A 24,396-nucleotide genomic window follows, 5' to 3' on the forward strand; every position below is an offset into this window, starting at 1 on the left:
ATTATCATAACACTTAAATTCTGCCCTCTAATGTTAAATGTAAAGTAAACAGTACCGAATTGGCCAGAGCCAAGTTCAAATACAAAGACATACCTTCCACTCTGACAATACAGAGTGTGCCAGAGTGTCCACTGACTGCCTTTTAACATGCCAACCTTTGTCATGCTTTTGTGTGACACTCTGTTGGAACTATTATGGCAATAGTTGATCATGGGGCCTGATTACATAAACGTATTATAGCATTAGTGGTTTTAATTACATTAGTCTGACTGTTATTACAGTGGATCCTCCATCAAAACTTTCACAGGACAGATGGAATGTCAGGAAAATGTTCACACACTGTAGTTTTTTGTCATACCTTTAGACCGAAGATGCCACACTCAAACACTGAAAGCAATATCCATCTGCCATTGGTGGCACATTTTGAGAGCGTCGAGGAGCATTCAGACCTCCCAAGGTAGAGATCACCCTCTACCCCTCTGCCCCCCAGACCTGGCACCTCTGCCAGCTTACCAAACTCTTTGTTTTTTTAAACGATCAAACTTCTGGAAGGTGGGTCTGATCGGCCAAACTTGCGTAAAGAAGCAGTTGTAATTTTTTTTGTGTTTCCTTTTCGGTTTTCTCTTCAGTGTAGTTTTTGGAGGCGGATCATAACTTGGAGATGAGGCTCATCCGTCAAACACTGCTGCTGCCTCCCGGTCCCAGCCATCGCGACTGTCACATTGTGTCACCATGCATGAGTGAATTGAGAGTCATCACCCCCCGGTCCCCGGCTCCACGCCACGCCCCCTGTGTCAACTTCCAAAAGTCATCACTCAACCTAACAGTCTCCCTGTGAGCCCCTTATCATTAAGAAACGTTATTTAGAAAGCATGGGCCGTGGCTGGGCTGGGGGCCCTGAGCGACGAGGCCTTTCCGATTAGCCTATATTGGACAAATTCATCGAGCGTAAAAATAGAAATATGAAACGGGAGCATGATCGTAGAGCTCCATTGTAGGCAGATCGTGTTATGGCAATCAAGTCAGCAAGCTAATTGGCGTACAACCCCCCCACCCCCCCCCCTCCATGACTTGGCTGCAGAAAGCCAAAGGTCTCAATCATTTCAACTTCACACAATGCACCACAAGCACGCACGCACGCACACAATAAACCACACAGTCATTTGTTTTTTTTCCCAACAATTTATCAAACATCTTAAAGAGCAGGAAAATCCGGGGGTCAAAGTGCACATAATAATGAAAGAACAGCAACAACAAGAATGGTATAAAACACAATTGTCACATTTAAATTTCTTCATTTAATTTCTTCACTTCATGGTTAGAAAGCTGGCTGTTCAAAAGCTGTTTTATATATAAAAAAGAGAAAAAAAAATCATTATTGGCCTTACATTTTAAGGCCTCTTCATGAATATCATTTGGCTCTCATCCAGCATGTTTATAAAATATAAAACTTTAGCACAAAGAAAACAGCCTTTAGAGTGTGACTCTTCTTTGTTTAGTCTAGCATCAGTACACATTAACATACTGTATGTGACAGTATGACTTATGCAGTTTTGCAGCTGATACTTTCCATGTCAAACATTGACATGGCTTCTTGGACAATACTTTTTTCTTATGATCACACCACATCAACAATTCATCCTTCTTTTTTGCAGCGTGCATATTTTAGATGTTGTTTTGGTTCTACTTCTGTCACTGCAACATATGGACGTGCTTTACTTTCTCTCCAAACAGTATGTGGAAACAATTAATCCAGTTGGCTATTCCTGGATGAATGGAGGACAAATACATTTCACCTCAAGATCAGCCTTGGTTCCTCTCATAAAGTGTGCGCATGTGTGTGTGTGTGAAAAGGGGGATCAGTACAGTGGCTATAATAAGGCACAAGCTGGAATCTGATATTGCCAGCTGGGGTAGTTACTCTAGTCTACACAAACTAAGTTCTTCATTTACAGTACATTGTCCCTGTGGATTTGATTCCAAAACAGTTCATTCTGTTGAAAAGTGATTGTTTCAAATAATCAAGAATTAAATAATGATTCCTTTCATGTTCATTATTGTGATGTCACAAGCTGTAGTCAGTAAGCACTACACAGAGGTGTTCATAAACACAAGACCACAAAACAATAATTACCACACACACAAAAAACAAAAACGTATACTGTAAGTTCATTCTGTCACCACTAGCTGGTGTCAGAGTGCACCAAACAGTCCTTCATTCATTAATGGAAGACAATCTCTCTTATTAAAATACAATTATCAATTATTATTTCCTTCAGTTCATCTTACTGGTACCACCAGGTGAGATCAGTTGGTACCTCACAACCAGTAAGTAGAAACATATAACATTCAGTCCACTAAAGTGTCACGATTTTGTAGACAAAGGATGATCGTTACCTGATAACATTTAGAAAACGTCTGCAAGTTTCTTTTTCTTCATATTGTGCCTGTCTCCTTTTAGAACAAAACTCTTCATACTTAGTTAAAACTAGTAACAATTAGATCTGTTTAATGACTTGTACTGTAAACTCTACATAAATACTTAAAATGTTTATGCCAACAGATCGTTTGGAGATTGCTATAACGTTGCTATAAGAAAATTAACAGATTTGTTTTAAAAAAAAATCTGTTCAAAGGTCTCCTTGCCATCCTCCAGGAAACCTTGAGTGTTGACTGACCACTATGCATTTACGACAAATATGCAAAGTGTGGTGAATGACCGTAACCATTTTTAAATACAGTCTTTTTCTCAATTTTCTTTTGTGGAAAATACAGCTTAAGCGGTTACCAGACCAAGGAGGGTCATGAAAACAACATAATTTGTACTTGTTTGGTTCAGGTAATAATAAGAAAATTTCCTTCAGTTTGCATGTTTCTAGAAAACCAGTTATGTGCAGTACCCAAATAACAAAGCCTTCTTAGTGATACAGGTTTAGGTTTGACCCTGTTGGTTGTATTCATAGTATCGTTCCATGGAGCACCTGACCAGGTAGGCTATTTGGTGCTTAGTTGTATAAAAAATTACAAAAAACTAATAATAATAAAAATGCTCAAAACCTAAGAGTTCAAATAAACTCGCTTTAAACTATATAAAAAGATCTCGGAATTCAATACATTTCAACAGTTATTTGATTCAATACAACAGTGATTAAAACTTCTATTGTTGAAGTAATATTGCAGCATACAGCTTGTCTAGATGTCTTGGTCTTAAAGATGTTTGCACTAAGGCACATTCAAAACTAAATGTCCGCTCAAATCACAAAGGCACACAGGATCTTCTTCCATACCACAACAAACAGCTGGGGGAAAAAAAACTCCTGTATTCTCTTGCAGGCTCTGAAGTGAACCGCTAGATGTCACTGTAGGCCCATACTTCTGTGGTTGACAACCTGACTGCTCACCCTACTTGGCCAGATTAAGCTGTTTAGACATTCAAGCAACTCCAAACTGTGATCAATAAATTAAGACAAAAAACAACAACTATTATTTCATCAAGCTCTTTCCCCTTTGCCTTGCATTGTATGAAACATTGGTTAACATTAGTGAAACTGTTAGCTTAAGCCTTGTTAGATGATATTGTCTTGTGAAGCGGGTGGAATCAGGCTGTCTGAAAGGACAGGGCAGACAAGAGAAGCTGTACTGTGCCTGAACTACTGTAGTATAATTTGTGATCATTCAAATGGCCAGTTAAAGAGCGACATGTCTAAACTCTATTGAAATTAAGGTGTTTTGAAGATACGTACTACAATCATGGTAAATGGGGCTTGCCTCTTCCTCCACTAGAATCTAAGTTACTACACCACTGAGTGCTGCATCTCCTCCATCCATCTATCCTTCCATCCATCCATCCATCCATCCATTCATCCCTCCATCCATCCATCTGTCCGTCCGTCCGTCCGTCCTCACAAGGCCTTGTTGCTGGACGAGTCAGTGGAGGAGGACAGTAGCATCTCGTTCTTTCTGTTCTGCAGCAGGGCCTTCTCCGGGGTCACGCTGTCTGGGTGGTGGCTGTACGCCGGGCGCTTCCTGTTGGCCCTCGCCGAGCACCTCATCAGCGCCTTCGACACCAGGTAGCTGAGCTCGGCGACGTTCAGGACCATGCAGATGGCGGACGACGACACCATGAAGATGGTGAAGATCGTCTTCTCCGTCGGCCGCGAGATGAAGCAGTCCACCTTGTTGGGGCAGGGCCACTGCTCACACTTCACCAGCCGTGGCATCTGGAAGCCGTCGTAGAGGAAATACAGTGCGTACATGAACCCGCCCTCGAAGATGAGCCGGAAGAACAGGCTGGAGGTGTAGGTCCACCACAGTGAGCCGGTGATCGGCAGCCGGCGCCTCTTCAGTGTCTCCAGGTCGAGGTCTGTGACCTTTTTTTCACCGCCATTGCCATTTGCCAACAAGGTCCTCCTGTCCCCCCGATTCCTGTATGTCACGTGCATGGCCACCAGGAGAGCGGGCGTGGACACGAAGATCAGCTGGAGGCACCAGAGGCGTATGTGCGACACGGGGAAGAAGTGGTCGTAACACACGTTCTTGCAGCCGGGCTGCTGTGTGTTGCAGGTGAAGTCCGACTGCTCATCACCCCACACGCTCTCGGCGGCCAGCACCAGGATGGTGATGCGGAAGATGAAGAGCACGGACAGCCAGATCTTCCCCAGGCTGGTGGAGTGCTTGTTCACACCCGCCAGCATGGTATAAAGCTGCCCCCAGCTCATGGTGACTGTGATGCGGAGGAGCCCAGATGCTTACTGTACACCACCTGGAGGGGCATAAAACACAGAGTAGAGTGAGCTTCAATGCTTCTTCATAAAAGTTTCAAACAACAAAACCGACCGATGCCAGATTTGTGGGGCCGATGCCCATCCCGATTTTGGAGAGTCCTAGCCCACCGATTATTACAGATGTTTAAACTAATATTTTGTAAAAAAAAAAAAAAGTTACGTTTTCCAATCAATTTGAATGTATTAACCACTTTAAAAAAAAATTAAGAACATAAAAAATGCCGGTCTACAAGCTCAAAATGTGACATATCAGTCTGGTTCTAATCTAATCCCTACAAAGTTCACAGCCCCCCCATACTCAGGGAGGGTATTATGGTCCCCCCAATTCGATGATTTCAAACAATGCTGGACAGCTGAAACATAAATAAAGAGAAACACAGTCATTAGGGACTTCTGTTTTAAATTTAAACCCAACAAATCGGGTAATGAATGGCATCAGAACATCTCTACCCCTGCTATTGAGTAATTAACACATTAAAAAGCAAATAAGGATACATTAGAACATCATATCTGTAAGCATATGGGGATTTGTAGAACTTTATGGGAGCTCTGTTGAGAGAGTCCTGTAAGGGTTTATATACAGTCCATATACTGTACATACACACGCACACCAAGAAAAGAAAAACCCTGTATGATGAGTAAGGAATGACTTCGAAAACCACAGGTAAAAAGGTGGTCTTTCAATCCCAGATGTTAGGCCCTACCAAAGTGCTTCACAACTATGTTACATTGTTGACTGGGTTAAAAATTACAGCAAATCTCTATGGCTTGTCTTAGAATCCTTTCAGGTTAACCAGTCCGTATGGGGTCTCTCCTTTACTTCAAAAACTTAAGAAGGCTACACCTTGTATTGGTGACATATGATTATTAACACAACTATTAAAGCCTGGCGGGATAATGAGAATGATGGAAGGACTGGGTTGACAATTATTCTCCCTCGCGCCATTGTGGCGCAACATAGATTTCTCTACTGACATTTATATGAAAAGAAAACACTACTTTCATTTGATGTGTAAGAAATATATCCAGATCAGACGTTTTCTAAATAGCCGAAAAGATACTGGCATTTGTCATCAAGCTTCTTTGACGGAGAACACTGTTTACAGTTGATACAGGGAAACCTCATGCATTTATACCCCAAAACTGGACTGATGACCTGAGATATTGATGAAACAAGCTAGTTAAATATGGAAAGCTGAATTTAAACTACTCTACAGATTAGACACAAAACAAAAGGTTGATTCTTACTCTAAGTATGCAATCCAGAACATCTATGCATCCTAAAAATATATTGTTGAAATGGATAGACTGCAAACCTCGACAAAAGCTGGGTGGCATATGGCGACATACAGGTCCTAGTGTATGATTTAAGTGTTCTATTTGGTCCCTGTTTATAGACTATTTTGGCCATTGTGTTGAAGGGGATGGTGGATCAGTTAGTAAATCACATGTGAGACTTGCGCCATGATCTGACATCTCTGGGGGTGATCCTCCCTCTCTTGTTTAAATTATAGTGTCTTTTTGTTTATCTTCAATGTGTCTGACATGGCCTCCCCGTTTTCTATTTGTTTCCTTTTTTGTCATCGTTCTTTTTTTTTGTTTACGTGTGTATTTCTGTGTGTATAGCCTACTGGTCTACAAACCCTTTTTTAAGGGAAGTAGCCAATATAGAGGATATTACAGATTATACTTTGGCAGAATTCAATCGCTACCATCACAGACAGGCAAATAATATTTGGGGGGTAGATTTTGATTATTATTACAAAACATACGTAGCCTAACCCACTTCAGCCCTATATACATTTTGGCCATTTGAAAATAGCCGATCTACAAGCTTCCTTGTGAGCTTGTAGATCTGCTATTTTCAAGAGATTTTGAAAACTTGTGAAATGGGACATTCTGCATAATGAGTACTATCTACTTTTGGTACTATAAGATACCAATACTTTTGTACTTTTACTCTACTATTACTTTAATTTTGAATTCCTGACTTTTACTTGTAAAGTATTTCTACATTGCAGTATTGATACTTTTACTTTCAACCACTGAATAAATGTTGGGGGGGTCATTGCACATTCCTCCTGTTTCACCAAATCATGTTGGGAAACAAGAGGAACGTGTTGTAGGCCTATTAACATGCTGATAAAGTAAAGTCTGACAAATAAACAGAATATAATTTATTATAATAATATAATTTTGGCAAAATGAAAACGTTTTCTTTATACGCAGTTAACAGTGGTGTAAAGGAACGAAGTACATGTACTCAAGTAGTGTACTTAAGTGCAATTTTGCGGTATTTTTACTTTCTTAAGTATTTTCAATGTTCTTTTACTTCTACTCCACTACACCCCAGAGCCAAATATTCTTCTTTTACTTCACTACAATTATCTGAAAACTCTAGTTACTAGTTACTTTGTAGATTTTGATTATTATTACAAAACATACATAACCCACTTCAGCACTATATACATTTTGGCCATTTGAAAATAGCCGATCTACAAGCTCAAAATGCATTGCGATGTGACACATTGTTGAGCTTAATTCAATTGTAGATCTGCTATACATTTCAAATGTTTTTTTTCACTGGCTGTAGCAGTATTAGCGTGCTGATAAAGAACACATAATCAGAATGTTTCCATTTAATTGGCAAAATGAAAACATTCGGTTTTCTTTCTTTATAAGCCTATACAGTCTCTCCTTCAGTTCTTACAACGGTTACTGGAGGAATGTTTGTCACATCGCGGCCTAAACAACTTTAAAAAATAAAACATGATCTAGTTTGAAGACAGAAATAATCTGTAATCTGAAATAATAATAAACCCCACCGACTGTATGCGGATGAGGCACGTCAAATCTAAAACTTGTGATTTACTAATGAGTTCTAATCAATTTTAACCTGTAAAACCTGATGAAATAGCACGTTGTAAGAGAAGTTGAGTAGGCTATTTTGTTTTGATAAAGCAGTTTAGCTATGGTTGATTTGGTCAACTCAATCATTCGGAATATTATTATTTTTAAATTATATCTACACATTTAATTCGTTTTTTTATTTATTTTTTATATATATTTATTTTGTCTTAAACATTCGTTATTAGAGTAAAGTGCTTATAGCGGCCGAGCAACACTCACCTGTCTCTGTTGCCCTTATTCAGCGTTTGTTAGCAGGCTTCCATGAAGTTTCAACCACTTAATCCTCTCTAGTGGTCTGATCTGATCTGGTCTGATCTGATCTGATCTGAAGACAAGTGACCTCGGCTCTTCAAACAGACCTGTTCAGGTCAGGGGGGCAGACAGTAATAAGGGCCGAAACCCGGCGATCTGCTCTAAGGTCTATGGGAGAAACACCTGCGCGCTGTGAAGGCTGTCATCCCTCTTTATGGGGAGGGGCCATTGTGTTGGTGGCAAAAAGTGCTCACATTTTTTACTTAAAAAGTAAATATAAAGTATCAATACTACAATGTAGAAATACTCTGTTACAAGTAAAAGTCCGGAATAAAAAAAATACTTTTCACAAGTTTTCAAATGTAGGCTATGAAATGTATAAAAATCTTTTGAAAATAGCAGATCTACAAGCTCACAATGCCTGGCATCATGAGGCTTTGTGAGCTTGTAGAATCTATTTTAAAATGGCCTAAATAGGGCTGAAGTGGTTAATGCATGTTTTGTAATAATAATCCAAATCTACAAAGTAACTATAGTAACTAAAGTTGTCAAAAGTTGAATAAAAGTATAGTATTTGCCTCTGAAATGTAGTGAAGTAGATGTAAAAGTACTGAAAATTGGACATACTCAAGTAAAGTAAAAAAGACCTCACAATTGTACTTAAGTACAGTAATTGAGTAAATGTAGCCTACTTACTGTAGTTACTTTACACCACTGGGTGGGCCCAAGGAGAAACTCACATCACATCACTGTAACAGTTAAAGCTGCAATTCAGAACTTATTTCAATGAATAAAACGTAATTGTACCCAGATACATTTGGGTATCTGGGGAGAATTGGGTTTGAATCCCGAGTAGGACATGAAAGTTATGGGGACTGAATTTGCATTTGTGTGAAGAAATGACATTAATCGTGAATAATGTTTTCTCATTACACGTCCATGGATCAAGCTTAGTTCATTTAGAATAATACATGGTAATATTTTTTTCAGGTGAGGTAAGATACAAAGATATACAAAAACTGAAGATAACTGCAATCTCCTACGGTCATTCTCCACTGTGAGGACACGTGATTCACCATTTACGCCACTTGGCCTGGTAAATCATTGAATTGACCACAATCCTCGAATGATTAGGTGATAAAAGCCATCACCTACAAGCTCCAAACATGCATGTGGTCTGGTCACAAGGGAGCCAGTACAGCCATATGACAAGGAGAACAGCCTCCACCATGAAATGAAGGCTATAACATAAGAGTAGAAATTACATGGTAGGCTTCAAGTCGCATGCAGAACATATTAGCACATCTAATGCAAGTCACAATGTCTTTTGCTGTTGCAGAGAGAAACACATTCCACACATAAAAATTCATGCAATATTGATTGTTTTTTTAAATTGGTTTATTTTTATTGTTACAATTAAAAATGAAATGTGATTATTAAAGTTAATACAAAATGGAGGAATTCACCTTTCAGCCAAAAAGTAATCGGTCAACTTTTCACTTAATTAATTCCCTTTTAAAGCAGTGAGCTCCCATTGGGGTGATTCCGGTGTAATTGAGTAACTTGATTACAGCTGGCTTCATTTGCGGGAAGTGCCCTGAGATACTGTGGTTTAATTTCCCAGATCATGGAGGTGGGGGCAGAGATGTGTGTGTGTGTGTGTGTGTGTGTGTGTGTGTGTGTGTGTGTGTGTGTGTGTGTGTGTGTGTGTGCGTGCAACAGGAAACCCTAATAATCACTAATCACTTCGGTGGGCCAAAAACAACCCTCAATGGTGGACATTTTTCAAGTATCTGTACTTGACTGTATAATGTTTACTGTTACTTTAAACTAAAGCATAGCTTTTCACTTGTAGTGGAGTAATATTTGACCAGGAGTAATGGGGTTGAGTATTTTTTCCACCACTGAATAGAATTAAATTATTTGATAAATATTGGAGGTGGGCTTGAATAAACCAGAGAACCAGAGATGCCCCTACTGCAGCATGCCCCCCCCCCCCCATGCCCTCCATTTGTCCCACTGTGTTGTCTCATGTTTCCCTTGCAACTGTGCAGTCGTCAAAAGTGAAAATCATCCTCAACAATTTTCTGCAATCCTTAATGCTCCTCTAGGTCCTATCTGTGGCCGGTCCTGCAGACTGCAGACTCTGGAGGTCTCACCCTGGGCTCACTGGTGCTCCTTCTTCAGCTTGGCCAGGCCCATCAAGAGCTGGTCTCTCCTCTCCCTCCTAGCCGACAGGTGCTGCTGGTCATTTGGGATCAAGTCACACATCTCCTGTGGACCACAAGTGAAAGGAGTGGTTTTAGAAGAGACAACCAGAAAGATAATACACCACCAGTGCTCAGTGCAAATAAAAGGGGTCAACCTTTTCAAGTTAGTTTAGGAATTTATGGTGAAGTAGTTTACCTTAGCTTTAAAAAAAAAACTGAAACAGTCGCACGCTCAAAGCCTCGATAGTGTGATTTGTTTTTATAGAAACTGGTTTTGACAAATAATGTCTACCTCAGGCCTTAGCTTGTAACCACATTAACCCTGGCGTCTCTATTTTAGCCATGTCATTATAGGCCAATATTGTCAATATGTTATAAGAATTGTCAAAACATTTCTTGACCCCAACCCCCATTTTATTTATATTTTGAAAATAGCAGACAAGCTCACAACACGTTGCATCGTGACACGTTGTGAGCTTACCCAGGGTTAAAATGTCACATCTAACCCTAACCCATGTCTTGTATGATTTAAATGCAATATGCCTTATACGCTTTAATTTATGACCATGGCATATATGATGAAAAACACATGTCAGGGAAAGTGTCCCTTTTAAAGACAAGAATTATTCATGGTTGATTATGTCCATATAACACATAAAGGCATTTTACTGCGGTTAATGGCAGTCAACCCCCGCCCCCCCAAACAAAATAAATAAAGAACGAAAGGCCAGCAGTTATTTCTCAATTAGTATAGTTTACATACAAGTACAAGACATTTGGTGTGATGTGAATGGATGAAAAAGAGTGAAGATTAGAATTACATTTTATAGTGAAGAAATTAGCTAATAAGCAATAAGTAACTTTCATGAACTTAACAGCTTGAAGCTGAACTTTATACCCCTGACATTTAAAATGGTAAAAATCCAGGCTTTGACATGCCTGTAAGATACAGTATGCATGAAACACCATTGCTTATAAGATTTGGAGAGAACAATTCTGCTCTCAGTTTACCTTCCAGATCTGTACTAACTGCTTGTTGTGCTGGTTCACTATGTGCGCACATGATGACCTCCGTTTTAGTGTGGCTAACATTTAAACAGCCTGTGAGAGCATGTGATTGAGTAACGCCTAATTATCAGGGAGCTTTGCGGGCTGGGGGTCAGAAAAGAAAACTCGACCTTGGAATTTTTCAGAACTACAAGCAACATTTCAGAACATTCCCTACCTTGGAGTCTGATCTGCGGAAAATTCTAATTACAACAGATAAGATGTGCTTTGATCAAAGCCTTTTTTTGTGGGGGGCAATTATGCAGTTCTAAAGTATTTTGAATGAAAGCCAGAACAAGTTGCTATTCAGGCTATTTCGTCTAAACTCTCTTCTCCAAGAGAGGTTTATAAGAAGTGAGCAGGGAGGTAGTTCAATGTGTTCTGATTAATGCACTGGCTGTTGTGATGATGTAGGTAAGGCCCTGGTAGGTACAGTACTAGAGATGAACTTACTTCATCGATACGTTTCGCCGCCTCCCCAGAGAATTCTGGGACAGGTCCAAAGGCAGTCAGAACCCTCCTCATCCCCTCCCTGTATCTCTTCAGATAGTCCTCCAAACCTGTGTGGCAAGAACTGATCAGACAGGCAAGACCAGGAGTGCTACTATGTGAAACAACAGGCAAATCTCATGAATTTCTACTTTGTTTCTAAAGGAGAGTGGGCAGCACACTCCCTTTTGTATTTAAATTTTATTGAGAGACAGTAGGAAAAGAAACAGTCCTCTAAATTGCAGCGAGAAGATCGGAAATCAAATGTATCTTCATAACATGCTAGGTTGGTGCGTTTATCTATCAAACCTTTTATTCTCACGAAATGGTTTTTACTCTTATTAAAAAGCAGATTAATGAAAAATGTCTGTGTGACTAAGGGACCATCCACACCAAGCACTATATAAATATAAATATATCGTTCACCATTGTCATTGTCTTTGTTATAGTTGTGTTGCGGACTCTGCCATCCATTTGAGTTAGAACAATTTTTAAAACAATACATTTATAGGTATAATTATGGTTAATAGTGCTTGATGTGGACAGCCCTTAATTGTACAGAATACCTACAGTTGTTAAGTGCATTATTCACATGCACTCTGACAGCCCCTCCAGGTGTCACAGCTGCGCAGGTGACACTACATTCTAATTGCATTCCGAAGCTAATGATCTCACAAGCACACTATTCTGTTACGTGGGATCAGGGTCACTGGTACAACCAATGGTTAAACGCAAAATATCATAAAGAGGTCCAGCCTTAAGGTTTGTTGACATTCCTGTGATAACAGACACAGGAGATGAGCACCTACTTGAGGAGGTAGGAAACTTGGAGGTTGTTGTACTATGTTGTACTGAGTTGCACTGAGTTGTACTGAGTTGCACTGAGTTGTACTGAGTTGCACTGTGTTGTACTGAGTTGCACTGTGTTGTACTGAGTTGCACTGTGTTGTACTGAGTTGCACTGAGTTGTACTGAGTTGTACTGAGTTGTACTTAGTTGTAATTAAGTATAACTGTCTTAACGGTGCAATCACTCACTGGCTTGAGTGATTGTTGAACTTACATTTCACTTACATTTCCTCCACACCAATTCTTCCTCCACCAAATTCTACGGTCTGTTCAGCTGTGACTTCTTTTTGCCATTTTTAAAGCTGCAATCCATAAGCTTTATGTCCTACCCGGGATCTGAACCTGGATCTCCCGTGTGCGCATGGGAGACCAAACATCTACAGCTTTTCCAAAGAGAAAATCCCTGCTTGGCCTAAGGATATATAGCGCTTATGAGCTTCATGCAGCACTACTTCTCAACCGGTCAGTGTCCTACCTGACACCAGGGAAAGATGCAGATGTACTAGATACTGTTTATTGTATTAACATACTCTGCCACACAGATTGGTTAAAATAACATTTAATTCATTACAATAAATTCTCAATTACAGCTTTGTTTAAACTAAATCCTCTATAATTAGGAATATGAACTTTTATTCTACAGGTAGGTATGTTATTAGTTATTACAGTTAATACAAAATATATTTAATCTGAAACTTTTTTAAATGTAATTTTCAAAAGCCTAGAGCTTTCTATTAAGGCTTTAATTTTATGTTTAAGTTGAACACTGTGTTTACGTACACATTAGTGAGACACACTATAGGTTACACCATAGTGTGAGAATTACCATGTAGCTCCAACCAAACTCTCACACACAGGTTTAGTGTGGGTGGGAGGGACCGACGGTGCTATTTCAAGACTTATATTTTTTTCGAACCATGCCGCATCGCTCTCTCTCTCTCTCTCTCTCTCACTCTCTCTCTCTCCCCTAACCTCTCTCTTACCTCTGCCTCTCTGTCTATCCGTTCTTTATGTCTCTCTCTCTCCCTCTCTCTAAAGCTCATCACCCACAAGTACCTCTCTCTGCCTGTTTGTCTGTCTGCAAGTCGATCTGAAGCTCCGAGTACACCGGAGCAAAATAAGAACCTTGGCCTGGACTGACACGCCTTGTGTTTTCACTGATAAATCACTACGCTTCGTTGGTTAAAGCTTGTGTGCCTGATTTGGGAAAGCCAGCCATTCAGGCAGAGCAGAGAGACAGAGAGACAACAGAGAGACAGAGAGGCTGAGTGCTCTGCTATCTGATTGGAGCGGAGCAGACTAGAGCGATGCAGGATACAGTAGGACTAGGCCAGAGCAACCTTTTCGGAGGACATAATCAAACTGTTTTTTTTTCTCCTCCCTTGGTAGAGACACTATAACAGTGTTGCGGAATGGTTTAGAGACTGGGACCGGGGTTCTGGAGGGGTTTTGGGTTACTGGTGTGTGAGTGAGTGCATTCAGCAGTGTTGATCAAAAGGCCGCTTTGTTTGACCAAAACGTTCTCTCTGTCTCTCTCCCTTTCCGTCTCTCTCTCCCTTTGTCTCTCTCTCTCTTTCTCTCTCTCTACACTCACAGCCAGGGTCACCCTGTAGGTTTCACACACCCCTTTGATATTCTCCATCTACCTGACATTTCACCCTCACTCTGTCACACTCACACACACACACACACACACACACACACACACACACACACACACACACACACACACACACACACACACACACACACACACACACACACACACACACACACACACACACACACACACACACACACACACACACACACACTACACCTATGTTAACGAAGGCTGAGACATCACATGTGTACAGCATGTGAGGGTCCTCTCCTCTCTCTCTCGCTCTCTCTCCCCTCCTGTCTCTCTCTCATATAATGTGGGGGTATCACAGTCAGAGTAATTTCAGTGTTAAGCCAAGTAGCCACCATGTCAGCTGTAAAGTGGAGGTTTAATGACTTATGCATTTCAGTTGTGTCCTTGCCATCCTTTCGCTATGTGGTTACAGTAGCTTGATATTTGAAGCAGGCTAAGGTTGCCTGTGTTTTCACCAATTTAAGGTCCTTTATGTCTCTGTTTTCTGCGTTGTGCCGCTTATTTGTGGAGATATATAGATGTGTAATGTGAGGTTAAGGAAATGGGATTCAGACACCAGCCTTGTGGCAATGTTTTGTTTATGGCCTTGCAAATTACCCAGTGTATTAAATACATAGACAAGTGTGGTAGGTACAGTGTAATACTGTGTGTGCGTAAAAGTAACATTCTTAATATAGCTTGGAGAATGTAAAGATTTGACCGTACACTCTCAGAATTAAATTTGCCATCAGGATTTGGCTATGAACGTAAAATAAGATGGGGTCTACTAATGGCGCGGATTCCCTGTTAATCTCTGATGTCATGTTAATGACGTCATATTGACGTCAGTCATGCCCAAATATGGAGGGAGGGACGGCAGGACTGTGTGTGAAGGCTTTTTCTCGAACAAACGTGCGCATGCACACAGTTCTCAAATTCTGCCCGAACCCGACCCTACCCAACCAGACGTTTTCAGGCTGGGCTGGGCCCAAAATATATGCTAAAAAGTCGGGCTGGGCCGAGCCTCGGGTTCTCTGAAGAAAAAAAAGAAAAGAAAATCTATTACCCCCCAAAAATAAAATTCAACTGCCCCTAGCGGCCTAACGGTAAGGCAGACGGAAATGGCAGTGGATGTGTTGGATGCAGCTCAAAGTGAACTTCAGTCACGTACAGTATCTGTCCGACCTTCCTAGCCTGTGTTATTAAAAAAAACGCGTGACAATGGCCAAAACTAAAGCGAAAATCGGTGATCGAAAATCGCCGTTTCCAAGATGTTTTGGCCATTATCTCTGGAACGGAAGGTCCAATCTGCTCAGTTCAAAGCTTGTTGGATGCGTGACTTTGAGGACATTACGCACATAATAACACAATTTCGGGTTTTCAGAAGCATTTTTGAAGTATGGTAATTGTTCGGGCCGGGCCGGGCCTCGGGCCGGCCAAGTAGGGCCCAGTTAGGGCCGCACGCGCACACACACACACACACGCACGCACGCACGCACGCACACACACACGCACGCACACACACACACTCTTCTAGAAGGCTTGGCTGCTCGGCACCATGCCATAAAAGCACAAGAGATAACATTACCTTCAGGAGCGTTGAGGTGCATGGTTTCCATGGGACCTATGAAGGCATAGCGCATGCCCAGTCCCTCTGACATCACCAGGTCAATGTCCTTGACCGAGATGACCCCGTCCTGGGGGAAAGAAAACTCAACTCAATACAAGGAAATTCAAGGGGAGAAACAACCAAAAACCCTCGTAACCGTTGGCAACCAGTCTCCAAACATTCCCTGACATGATGACGGACCTCTACGAGGCACTTGTGTAAATCAACAAATAAAACTCGGAGCAACAGAGCTTTGGACGATGTTCCCAAAGCATTAACCACTCCATTTCATATTTCATTGTACGATGGCGTCATGCAGCGAAAATAGTAGATCTATAGCACAAGATTACAACGTCATTATTAATGTTATGAGTTGGGATCTGCTATTTTTGCAATATTTGAAGAATATTTCAATAGTTTTTGACAATGTACACCAATAATGCCCCAAATAGGGACGCCAGTTTGAAAGTGGCTACGTCTGGAAAGTGAAACTTAAAGGACTTCACCCATTTTCATCATATACTGTATCTACATATAATTGGTCCTCCTCACTAATACTCATGATAAAATGGTAAAAAAAAATCTACTGGGTCTGTGTCTCTTAAACAAGATTTCAAAACTTTTATTCAGATTTTTATTAACACGAGAACAATGGCTTCCATTATAGCATGGCAACTTTCCAGGAATACAAAGCCTGCAGTTTCTATTAGCTTGGATTTCCCATCGATGATGTCACTGGTAGGCGGGTTTCTGAACTGTCCACAGCCCTCCTCTGAGATACAGAGTGACAGAAATGGTACCATATTATAAAGAGCATTAGTGAGGACCAGTTATATGAAGATGAAAGTTGAAAATGGGTGAAGTGGTCCTTTAATCATCGGGCATGGCGATGTTGAAGTTTGGGCTCTTCGAGCTCTGTGAGCTGCCGCAGTGATTCCATTCCACTGTCATCATCACATGGTGCAACAGAATCACACGTTTAGCACATAAACACAAAAAAAGAATATTCCGAGATAAAAAAAACAGTTCACAATGCATTGCATAGTTACGTCACATCATGAGATCTTGTAGATCGGCTATTTCTGAAGGTTTTTGATATAATTTGCCTATTATGACATGCCCAAATAGGCACGCCAGGTTGAAAGTGATTAAGAAAGCGAGTAAAGAGAAGAGGGAGGGACTGCGTGGTGTGTGTGTGTGTGTGTGTGCGTGCGTGTCCATGTGTGTGTTTTGGCAGGGGTACAGAAGGGATGACGCTTGGAATAAATTCCTATAATGAGTCTATGACTCAACACGAACAGATGAAATGGCTGCAAAACTTTCCTACTGCATTTACAGTGAATTCTGTGTGTTTCCTTTCTATGTATGATTGAAGTGCAAGATGGGCGAGAGACAGAGACAGAGACAGAGAGAGACAGAGAGAGAGAGAGAGAGAGAGAGAGAGAAGCGTGAGGTGCTGCCAGCAAGGCCTGGGCCAACCTGGGCTGGATGCTCAGATTTCTGGGGGGAGCTACAGATACTTGTTGGCCGTGCGAGGGAGGAAATCAAAGCTCGGACACAGATACGCAGAGCAGGGCGAACGAGAGCACAGAGGGGAGGGGGGACAGGGTTGTCTTTGTTTGCGTATGGCGTCCAACAACGGCCCCGTTATCTGACCGTTGCGGGACGGTGTCCCCCCAACCCCTCTGTGGCGAGCTGGGGGGGGTTGAGGAACGGGTGAAAAGGGGGTTCTTCCTCTGTAATCGCAACGGGGCAAATGGCTGCTTTCTCAGCCGCTCTGCTTTCCAACGCTGGCCCTGACTCAAAGGACAGACAGGGCTGTGTGTGTGTGTGTGTGTGGTTGTTGGGGGGGGGGGGGGGGGGGGGGGGGGTTAGGGTCTGTGTTATGTAAGCGGCTTTATACGCGAGTGAGTGTTTGGTGGACCCTGTCTTTTGTAAGACCCTAGGTAACTGTAGTAATGGCACTGCAGCAGTTTTAAACAAGCAAGCCAGTTTCACGTAAATTTGTTACAAAGTTGCCAAATTTCAGGGAATATGGATTAAAATGTATTGCTTATACCCGTCTGCTTCTCGCTAATCGGTCCTGTTCGGCTACCTGATGCTCGTCTCTTGATACAATCACAGTATTGTAGTACAGTCTGCAGTATATGACTTTTGTACTCCTTACTACTGATTGCTAGTCAAGTTGGCAATGGACTCTTCACACAGCAGACAATCTGACAGGTAAACGCAGCTGAAAGTTATAATGTTGTGGGTGTGTTTCATTTAGGTCTTTCTGTGGGCCAGCATGAAGTTAACTGTACAGGATCTGTCCATACTGGCACATAGAAACACCTAAATGAAAGACAGCCACAATTAACATTACTCCCTTCAGATATGTGTACGAGATGTCTGGCAAAATCAAAGACAATAGAGTAGTTCAGTACCGAAGTCCGGATGTCACTCGCTCATCCCCTGGGTCACCAAAGTTTTTCTCTATGGAAAATAACATTGGGTCATCATTGCATCGTCTCATATAAGAATTGTGGTCCAAAAAGAAACAAACTGTCCCGGCGGTATTGTCAGGGAGGTGTCTCTGAACTGTTTATGATAGTCAGTCACTCATATTTGATACAGTCCGTTTCTGGCGACTTTAAAAAAATTAGGTGGCGGTAAAACTAGCGATTTCTCACCGTCAGTTGATGCTTCATACCCATATGAGTGAAGCCGCCGGGCTCATTTGTTTATTTTTGAACACAGTTCTATATGCCATGATATTAAACACGTCTATGGGAATTCAGAATGGGGGGGGGACCGTGACCCAGGTAGAATGCGTGAATTACGTCAGACTTTGGTGCTCTATGGGAAAGCAAGACTGGAGTACATAGTAGATACATAGTAGACAGTGACTGTCTACTGGTTCTACTCATGGCTCACAGCTATGGATAAGCCCTGGAGCAGAATGAGGTCAGTTGTATGACTTTGACCTGACATCAAAGTAAGATCTTGGACAAACCGGAACAGGCTTTATTCCAAACTGTTACATCACATCACAAGTTCTTCCTGTCACACCCAGGAAGAACTTATTGTGTTCTGGAAAGATATTTTTTTATGTAAAAACTAACTTGTACTCTGACTTGATAAAACCACCTGACTCCAATCGGGATAGTCCAAAAATCTGAATTGGGTCGCTAGAGTGAACATAGCTTTTGTTTATAGAACAGCAACCCAAATCACATCATGGACACTGTAGTTTTTACTTTTGTTTGCTATACACATGGTCTAGTAAGGAACCACTGTTATGAGTTGGGAATTTCAAATGCTGTTCAATGCCAAGTCTTTCCATGATTTCAAAACCTATATACATAAAACACGTAAAACAGTAAGAATTGTACTGTTTTGATCGTGCCGATTGTATTTTGGATTTGTAGGCCTCCACCAGTGGACAGCTGTGGCTGGAAGCATTATGTTTACTGGTTGGCGGAGGCAGACTGTAAAAACAATGCAGTATTTCTAGTTTACAAAGACTTGATTGAAGCTGAACATTCACAGCAAACGAGGTGAGAGGAAGCGCACCTTTATCTCATTGTCTCCGCCAGGCCGAAAGGCTTGGCGAGAGAGTATGTTTTACCCTCCGTCCGTCCGTCCGTCCGTGTGTCCGTCCTGTCTGTGTGTTAGCAGCTAATCTCCGGAACCGTTGGCCCGGTCACTGCGAAACTGTGCACACACACTCCCTGGATGCCAATTCAGAACCTCTGCCTCAAATTTTTCACATGGGCCTATTATAGCGCCACCTGGATGCCGATTTGTGCAAAACCCATTTTTTTTACATTACTCCTACAGATTTTATCCATCATGCAAATCGGTACACAGTATCTCTATAGTCATGTGATCAACACGGATCTGTCCGATTTCCCATATTCCATCCTCATTGGCTAAGGTTCGCTTCCAAAATTTGCAGGATTGGTCCGTTTTGATCAAAATGCCTCAAATCATGAACGCAGCTTGCGATTTCCGTGAAATTTCACAGACACATTCCCACTAGGCCAAGGAAGAAATGCCACCCTTTTTCACATTGGCCTGTTATAGCGCCACCAGCAGGTCTAATTTAGCAAAACACATTTTTGGAACAAAATGCCTCAAATCATGAATGCAGTGTCCGATTGCCGTGAACGACCTAAGAATAAATGGCACCCTTTTCACATTGGCCTATTATAGCGCCACCAGGAGGTCACAATAACGTACCTGACCTGGCGGAGACCTGTGCTCCGAGGAGCACTTTTTCTAGTTTGTTTATGTATTTGTGTGTGTATGTGCACGCACGTGAATGTTATGAGCAAGTGTACATACAAACACAGAGAGAGAGAGAGAGAGAGACACACACACACACACACACACACACACTTTAACACAAGTTAAATTAAAATTTATTTTAAACCAGCTTTTTAACACTGTTTAGAATAGCCGCCCACCACTGTGGAGACTGACGTTCAATTCTGTGCCTTTGGCTTGGCCGGGCGTTCAAACGAACGGAATTGGTCGTGTTTGCATGTGTGAAGCCGGCAGGGGAGACCGTTAATAATAATACATTTTATTTGTATTGCACTTTACATTTGAAACAAACCTCAAAGTGCTACAGTACATAATAAAACAAGATAAAGAAAACCATTTGGAAGATAATTAAAAAGTGTAAAACAGGTTTAAAACATGTTTAAAAACAAGTTTAAAAAGGAGAGGCAGGGTTATTAAACCGGCTTAAAAAGCTAACCAAATGTCCAAACCTCACTTATAGGGGCGGTTTCACCGCCCAAAAAACACACAACAAACAGATTTAAAAGCTCAGAATAACACAGCCTGATGTGATGCATTGTGAGAGTCAGGTAACGAGCCTTAAAGGCTCAGAGATATTTTTTTATGCGCAAATTAGGCTTATATTCACATACATTCTTTAATAGTTTGATAGATTGAAATCATATCATATTAATCAAATGATTATTCAACAGCCTAATTCACAAGCTATTACTTAGTATGAAAACTATTCAATCCAGAAGTGTCCCATGTGGAGCTCAGGATCCACATTGGGAACGGCATGGTTCCAATACAGAGATCAGACTTTACATGTCCAGCCTGTGACGTCAGTCACCAACAGTATGACATATCTATGATGTATGACTCCAAATTTGGGCAAGGTTTCAGTCCGATCAGAGCCCCATTGACTTCCATTGTCGACTTAAAGTTAAATATTTCAAAAAGTATTAGAAATACAGTATGTGAAACTACTGTGGCCTACTGGCAGTGTGCATGGCGAGCCACGCTATAAAAACAAAACAGACATTTATTGTGACATATCAGGCTGCTATACAGCAAGATGAATGGTGGCTGGGGAAGACAGACTGCTTCATACCTGTTTATGAGCTGTAGGTCCTGCATGTGACAGCTCAAGTCTTTCCTGTTCATGCAAGATCACTGGTTTGTTTCAATTTCAACATAGTTAACAGCTGTAAAACTATGAACTTGCTTTCCTCTTTTCCAAACGTTTCCTTCTGTTTAGTTTGTGGTTTTCACAGGATTGTGACAGTGTAAATAAAACCCTTGTTCCTGCTTTTGAGAAACATTCATTTATGCGTTCATTTACAGTACTTACAGTATGTGAGAACGGTGTAAATAGCAGAGGCAAAATAGAGCATCGAAACACAACTTGGTTTAGCTCAGTTTGGTTGAGGACAGCTATGCTGCAAGACAAGAAAACAACAACTAAGTTCCAACAGGCTGCAGACAAACTCGCTTTCAGCTGCACTCAGGTCAAAGTGTTTCGACGGTAACAGTAAGGTGGCATTTTTGTCAGTTAGGGCCCAAAGAGTGCCTCAGGCTCAGGGGTTCATTGGGCTTCACGTGTGTCTTGCAGCAGGAGCGCACGAGGGGCAATCCAAAAATACTATGGTCGCTGTTGGACAGAAATCTTGTATCTCCGTATTTCACCTTTTTGTTTTTCTTGTAAATTAATGCCTTACTTCATTGTATGATTGCGTCACACAAAAGTGGTGAAAATAGACGATTTACAAGCTTGTAGAGCGTATTTTCGCTATTTTAAAAAAAAGGTTTTCATTTATTTTACAACTTTTAATGACATGGCCAAATTAGGGACACCAGGTTGAAAGTTGTGAAGTCTATAAATATTTAACCATGAATAGTATTAACAAAGACTTCTGTCTAAATAATAATGACTACAGTACATTGGATCCATTGAAACACTAGGTTATTTTTCCATTTCATGAAAAGTAAGTGTATGTTTTGCACATACAAGGTTCCTGCCCGACAGCGACGATATGGAATGTCAGGGAGGTATGCCACACACCCGTGTGAAGAAACAAATAATGGCACGCTGGACATATGGACGCTACGCTAGATCTCCATCCCGTTCTGTGTACAGACAGGAGGGCAGGGAACAGGGCATTCTCTGCCTTCATTTCCCTGAACCAGAAAAAAACACTGGCCTTCTGGGTAACAAGAGGGCCACTGAAACGTGACTGTTGGCGGTGACTGCTCCAGTAGAGCCCAACTGCTTTAACGGTTTGGCCGATATATATATATATATATATATATATATATATATATATATATATATATATATATATATATATATATATATATATATATATATATATATATATATATATATATATATATATATGTATCAAGTTTTTCAAATTGATCAGAATTGATTGAGCACTTTTTGACAAAATGTCAGTCAAAACATTGTCAATCGGTGGTCTCGGACTCTTGAAAATCGGTATCGGCATCGGACCCATAAATCTGGCCTCTGCTGTCTTGGCTCACAAGCACTTGAATGAGGAACCCACTTGGCTCTCCAATGAACTGAACCAGTGACGAATACACTGGAAAAAAACGTCAAGGGCCATACAAGGAGCAGTTACAGTACATACAGAGATGCATTCCAACTGTGCCAACAGTTCCAGTAAATCACAGCAAGCTGCGATTTGCTGGTCAACGGGGGGGTGGGGGGTGGTTGGTGATCTTTCTTGTTCTCACGTGCACGTTTTATTCATCCGTCTGTCCATATGCTGCTTTGAAGGAATATTTTCAGTATAATTGATGGTACAGTAGAATCAAATGGAGCCGCTGCCCAGGCAACTATATTCTGTAACACACCAGAAACATTCCAAAGAGAGTTCAAAGAAAACCCTCAGTGATATGTCATTCAGGTCAGTGTAGGTAAGTTTAAGAGCATGGACATAGACACGTGTCACTCCCAGCACCTGAGCTGGACCCCGGAGCCCAGAACTAGAGTTGTCACGTTTAGGACATTTTACTTGACGATGAATTGCACAAATAATTGCGAATAACAATTTAATTGTGTGTACATTTCTGTTTTGCTTTTAGGCTTTGTAAACAAACATTTCACAGAGCAGATGTGACAAATACGTATAATATAAAAATAAATCATATTTAATAACTTTAAACTTTTGGAGATCTTCAAAAATTGCGGATATAGTTGGACAAATAGCGGAAAAATAGCAGAATAGTACAAGCATATAACGTTGTATGCTTGTAGATCGGCTATTTCCGCTATTCTTAAAAAATATTTTAAAAAGTATGAACATTTTTTAACATGGAAATGATTTTAACGATTATAACAGTTATGCAAAAATAACCCAGAACATGCCAATTCTGTGCTCAGTGCAGCGATTGGTTGAACCACCGGAGCACCATATTAGACTATCACCTTTGTCAGTAACCAATTATGTTAGAGAGGTGAATGGGGGTGCTGACTGATAGGGCTGTGCCTTAATGAGTGACATCTCCTGTGATGATTGGAGAGTTTAAGTTCTCTGTAAACAACAATCAGTGCAATGAAAACAGCCTTCTGTCTGACTGATTGGGAGGCTTGGTGGCCATTAAAGTGTCCCTGCAGCCTAACACAGCCCTCTTTGTGTGCATCTCTGATGGGAATAGTATTATAGGACTTCGGTGCTTGTGTGCGCATACACGCGTGCGTGCGCGTGTGTGTGTGTGTGTGTGTGTGTGTGTGTGTGGTTGAGTATGTGTTCATGGACAGTTTGTCAGTGTATGTGTGCGTGTGTGTTGTGCCACTATGCAGGTGCCTTGTATGTGTAAGCATGTATGTGTCTAAGCGTGTAACTATGTAGGTTGGAGCAAAGGGCTTAAGTCAGTCACGCAGGTTGATGTTTTGTGTGTTTGTGTGTGTGCGTGCGTGTGTGTCTCGGTTCTGTGAGAAAGGGTTTGGGACACACTATATCTCGGGTGTACAGTATCGGCCGCTCTGAGGACACAATGTCCTCGACCGAGCTGAAAGGAGACGTTTTTATTACGCATCTCTGTCACAAAGGACATGGAGAGAAGAGACGCTGTATCAACAGAGGGGTTCCAAAGCCTCCATTACTGTTGCGTTAAATGTCAAAGAGAGAGAGAGAGAGAGAGAGAGAGAGAGAGAGAGAGAGACAGACAGAGAGAGACAGAGACAGAGACCCATGACTCTGGCGCCTTTTGCTCTCGGACTACAGTTTGTTTTTCTCTTCACTTGCATTTCTATTCCATACTGTATGTACAGTTAGACTATATATACTAGAGGTTCGGGCCACTATGCGGCCCTCACATCAATACATACAGTATA

The 24,396-nt window shown here is 41.3% G+C and overlaps 2 protein-coding genes across 2 annotated transcripts in view; both read right to left on the reverse strand.

Moving 5' to 3' along the window:
* Window positions 1-1,162: 1,162 nt before the first annotated feature.
* Window positions 1,163-8,118, reverse strand: gjb8 (gap junction protein beta 8). Its single transcript, XM_080412378.1, has 2 exons — window positions 7,914-8,118; window positions 1,163-4,762 (listed from the first exon to the last, which is right to left on the reverse strand). The coding sequence occupies exon 2, from the start codon at window positions 4,716-4,718 to the stop codon at window positions 3,903-3,905; it is 816 nt and encodes a 271-aa protein (XP_080268504.1). The 5' UTR covers window positions 4,719-4,762; window positions 7,914-8,118; the 3' UTR covers window positions 1,163-3,902.
* Window positions 8,119-9,348: 1,230 nt separating this feature from the next.
* Window positions 9,349-24,396, reverse strand: part of cryl1 (crystallin, lambda 1) — a 30,235-nt gene continuing 15,187 nt past the window's right edge. Inside the window, exons 7-9 of the mRNA XM_080456645.1 lie at window positions 15,744-15,852; window positions 11,657-11,763; window positions 9,349-10,220 (exon numbers count right to left, since the gene is read on the reverse strand). Of these exons, the coding sequence (XP_080312771.1) occupies window positions 10,113-10,220; window positions 11,657-11,763; window positions 15,744-15,852 (324 nt within the window). The 3' untranslated portion in view covers window positions 9,349-10,112. The remainder of the gene's footprint in view (window positions 10,221-11,656; window positions 11,764-15,743; window positions 15,853-24,396) is intronic.

Source organism: Gymnoscopelus braueri, assembly GCF_963280865.1.
Source record: "Gymnoscopelus braueri genome assembly, chromosome: 18".
Taxonomy (NCBI): Eukaryota; Metazoa; Chordata; class Actinopteri; order Myctophiformes; family Myctophidae; genus Gymnoscopelus; species Gymnoscopelus braueri.

Excerpts from the sequence above, each read along its gene's own strand:
- gjb8 (XM_080412378.1), bottom strand. The coding sequence starts at position 4,718 with ATGAGCTGGGGGCAGCTTTATACCATGCTGGCGGGTGTGAACAAGCAC.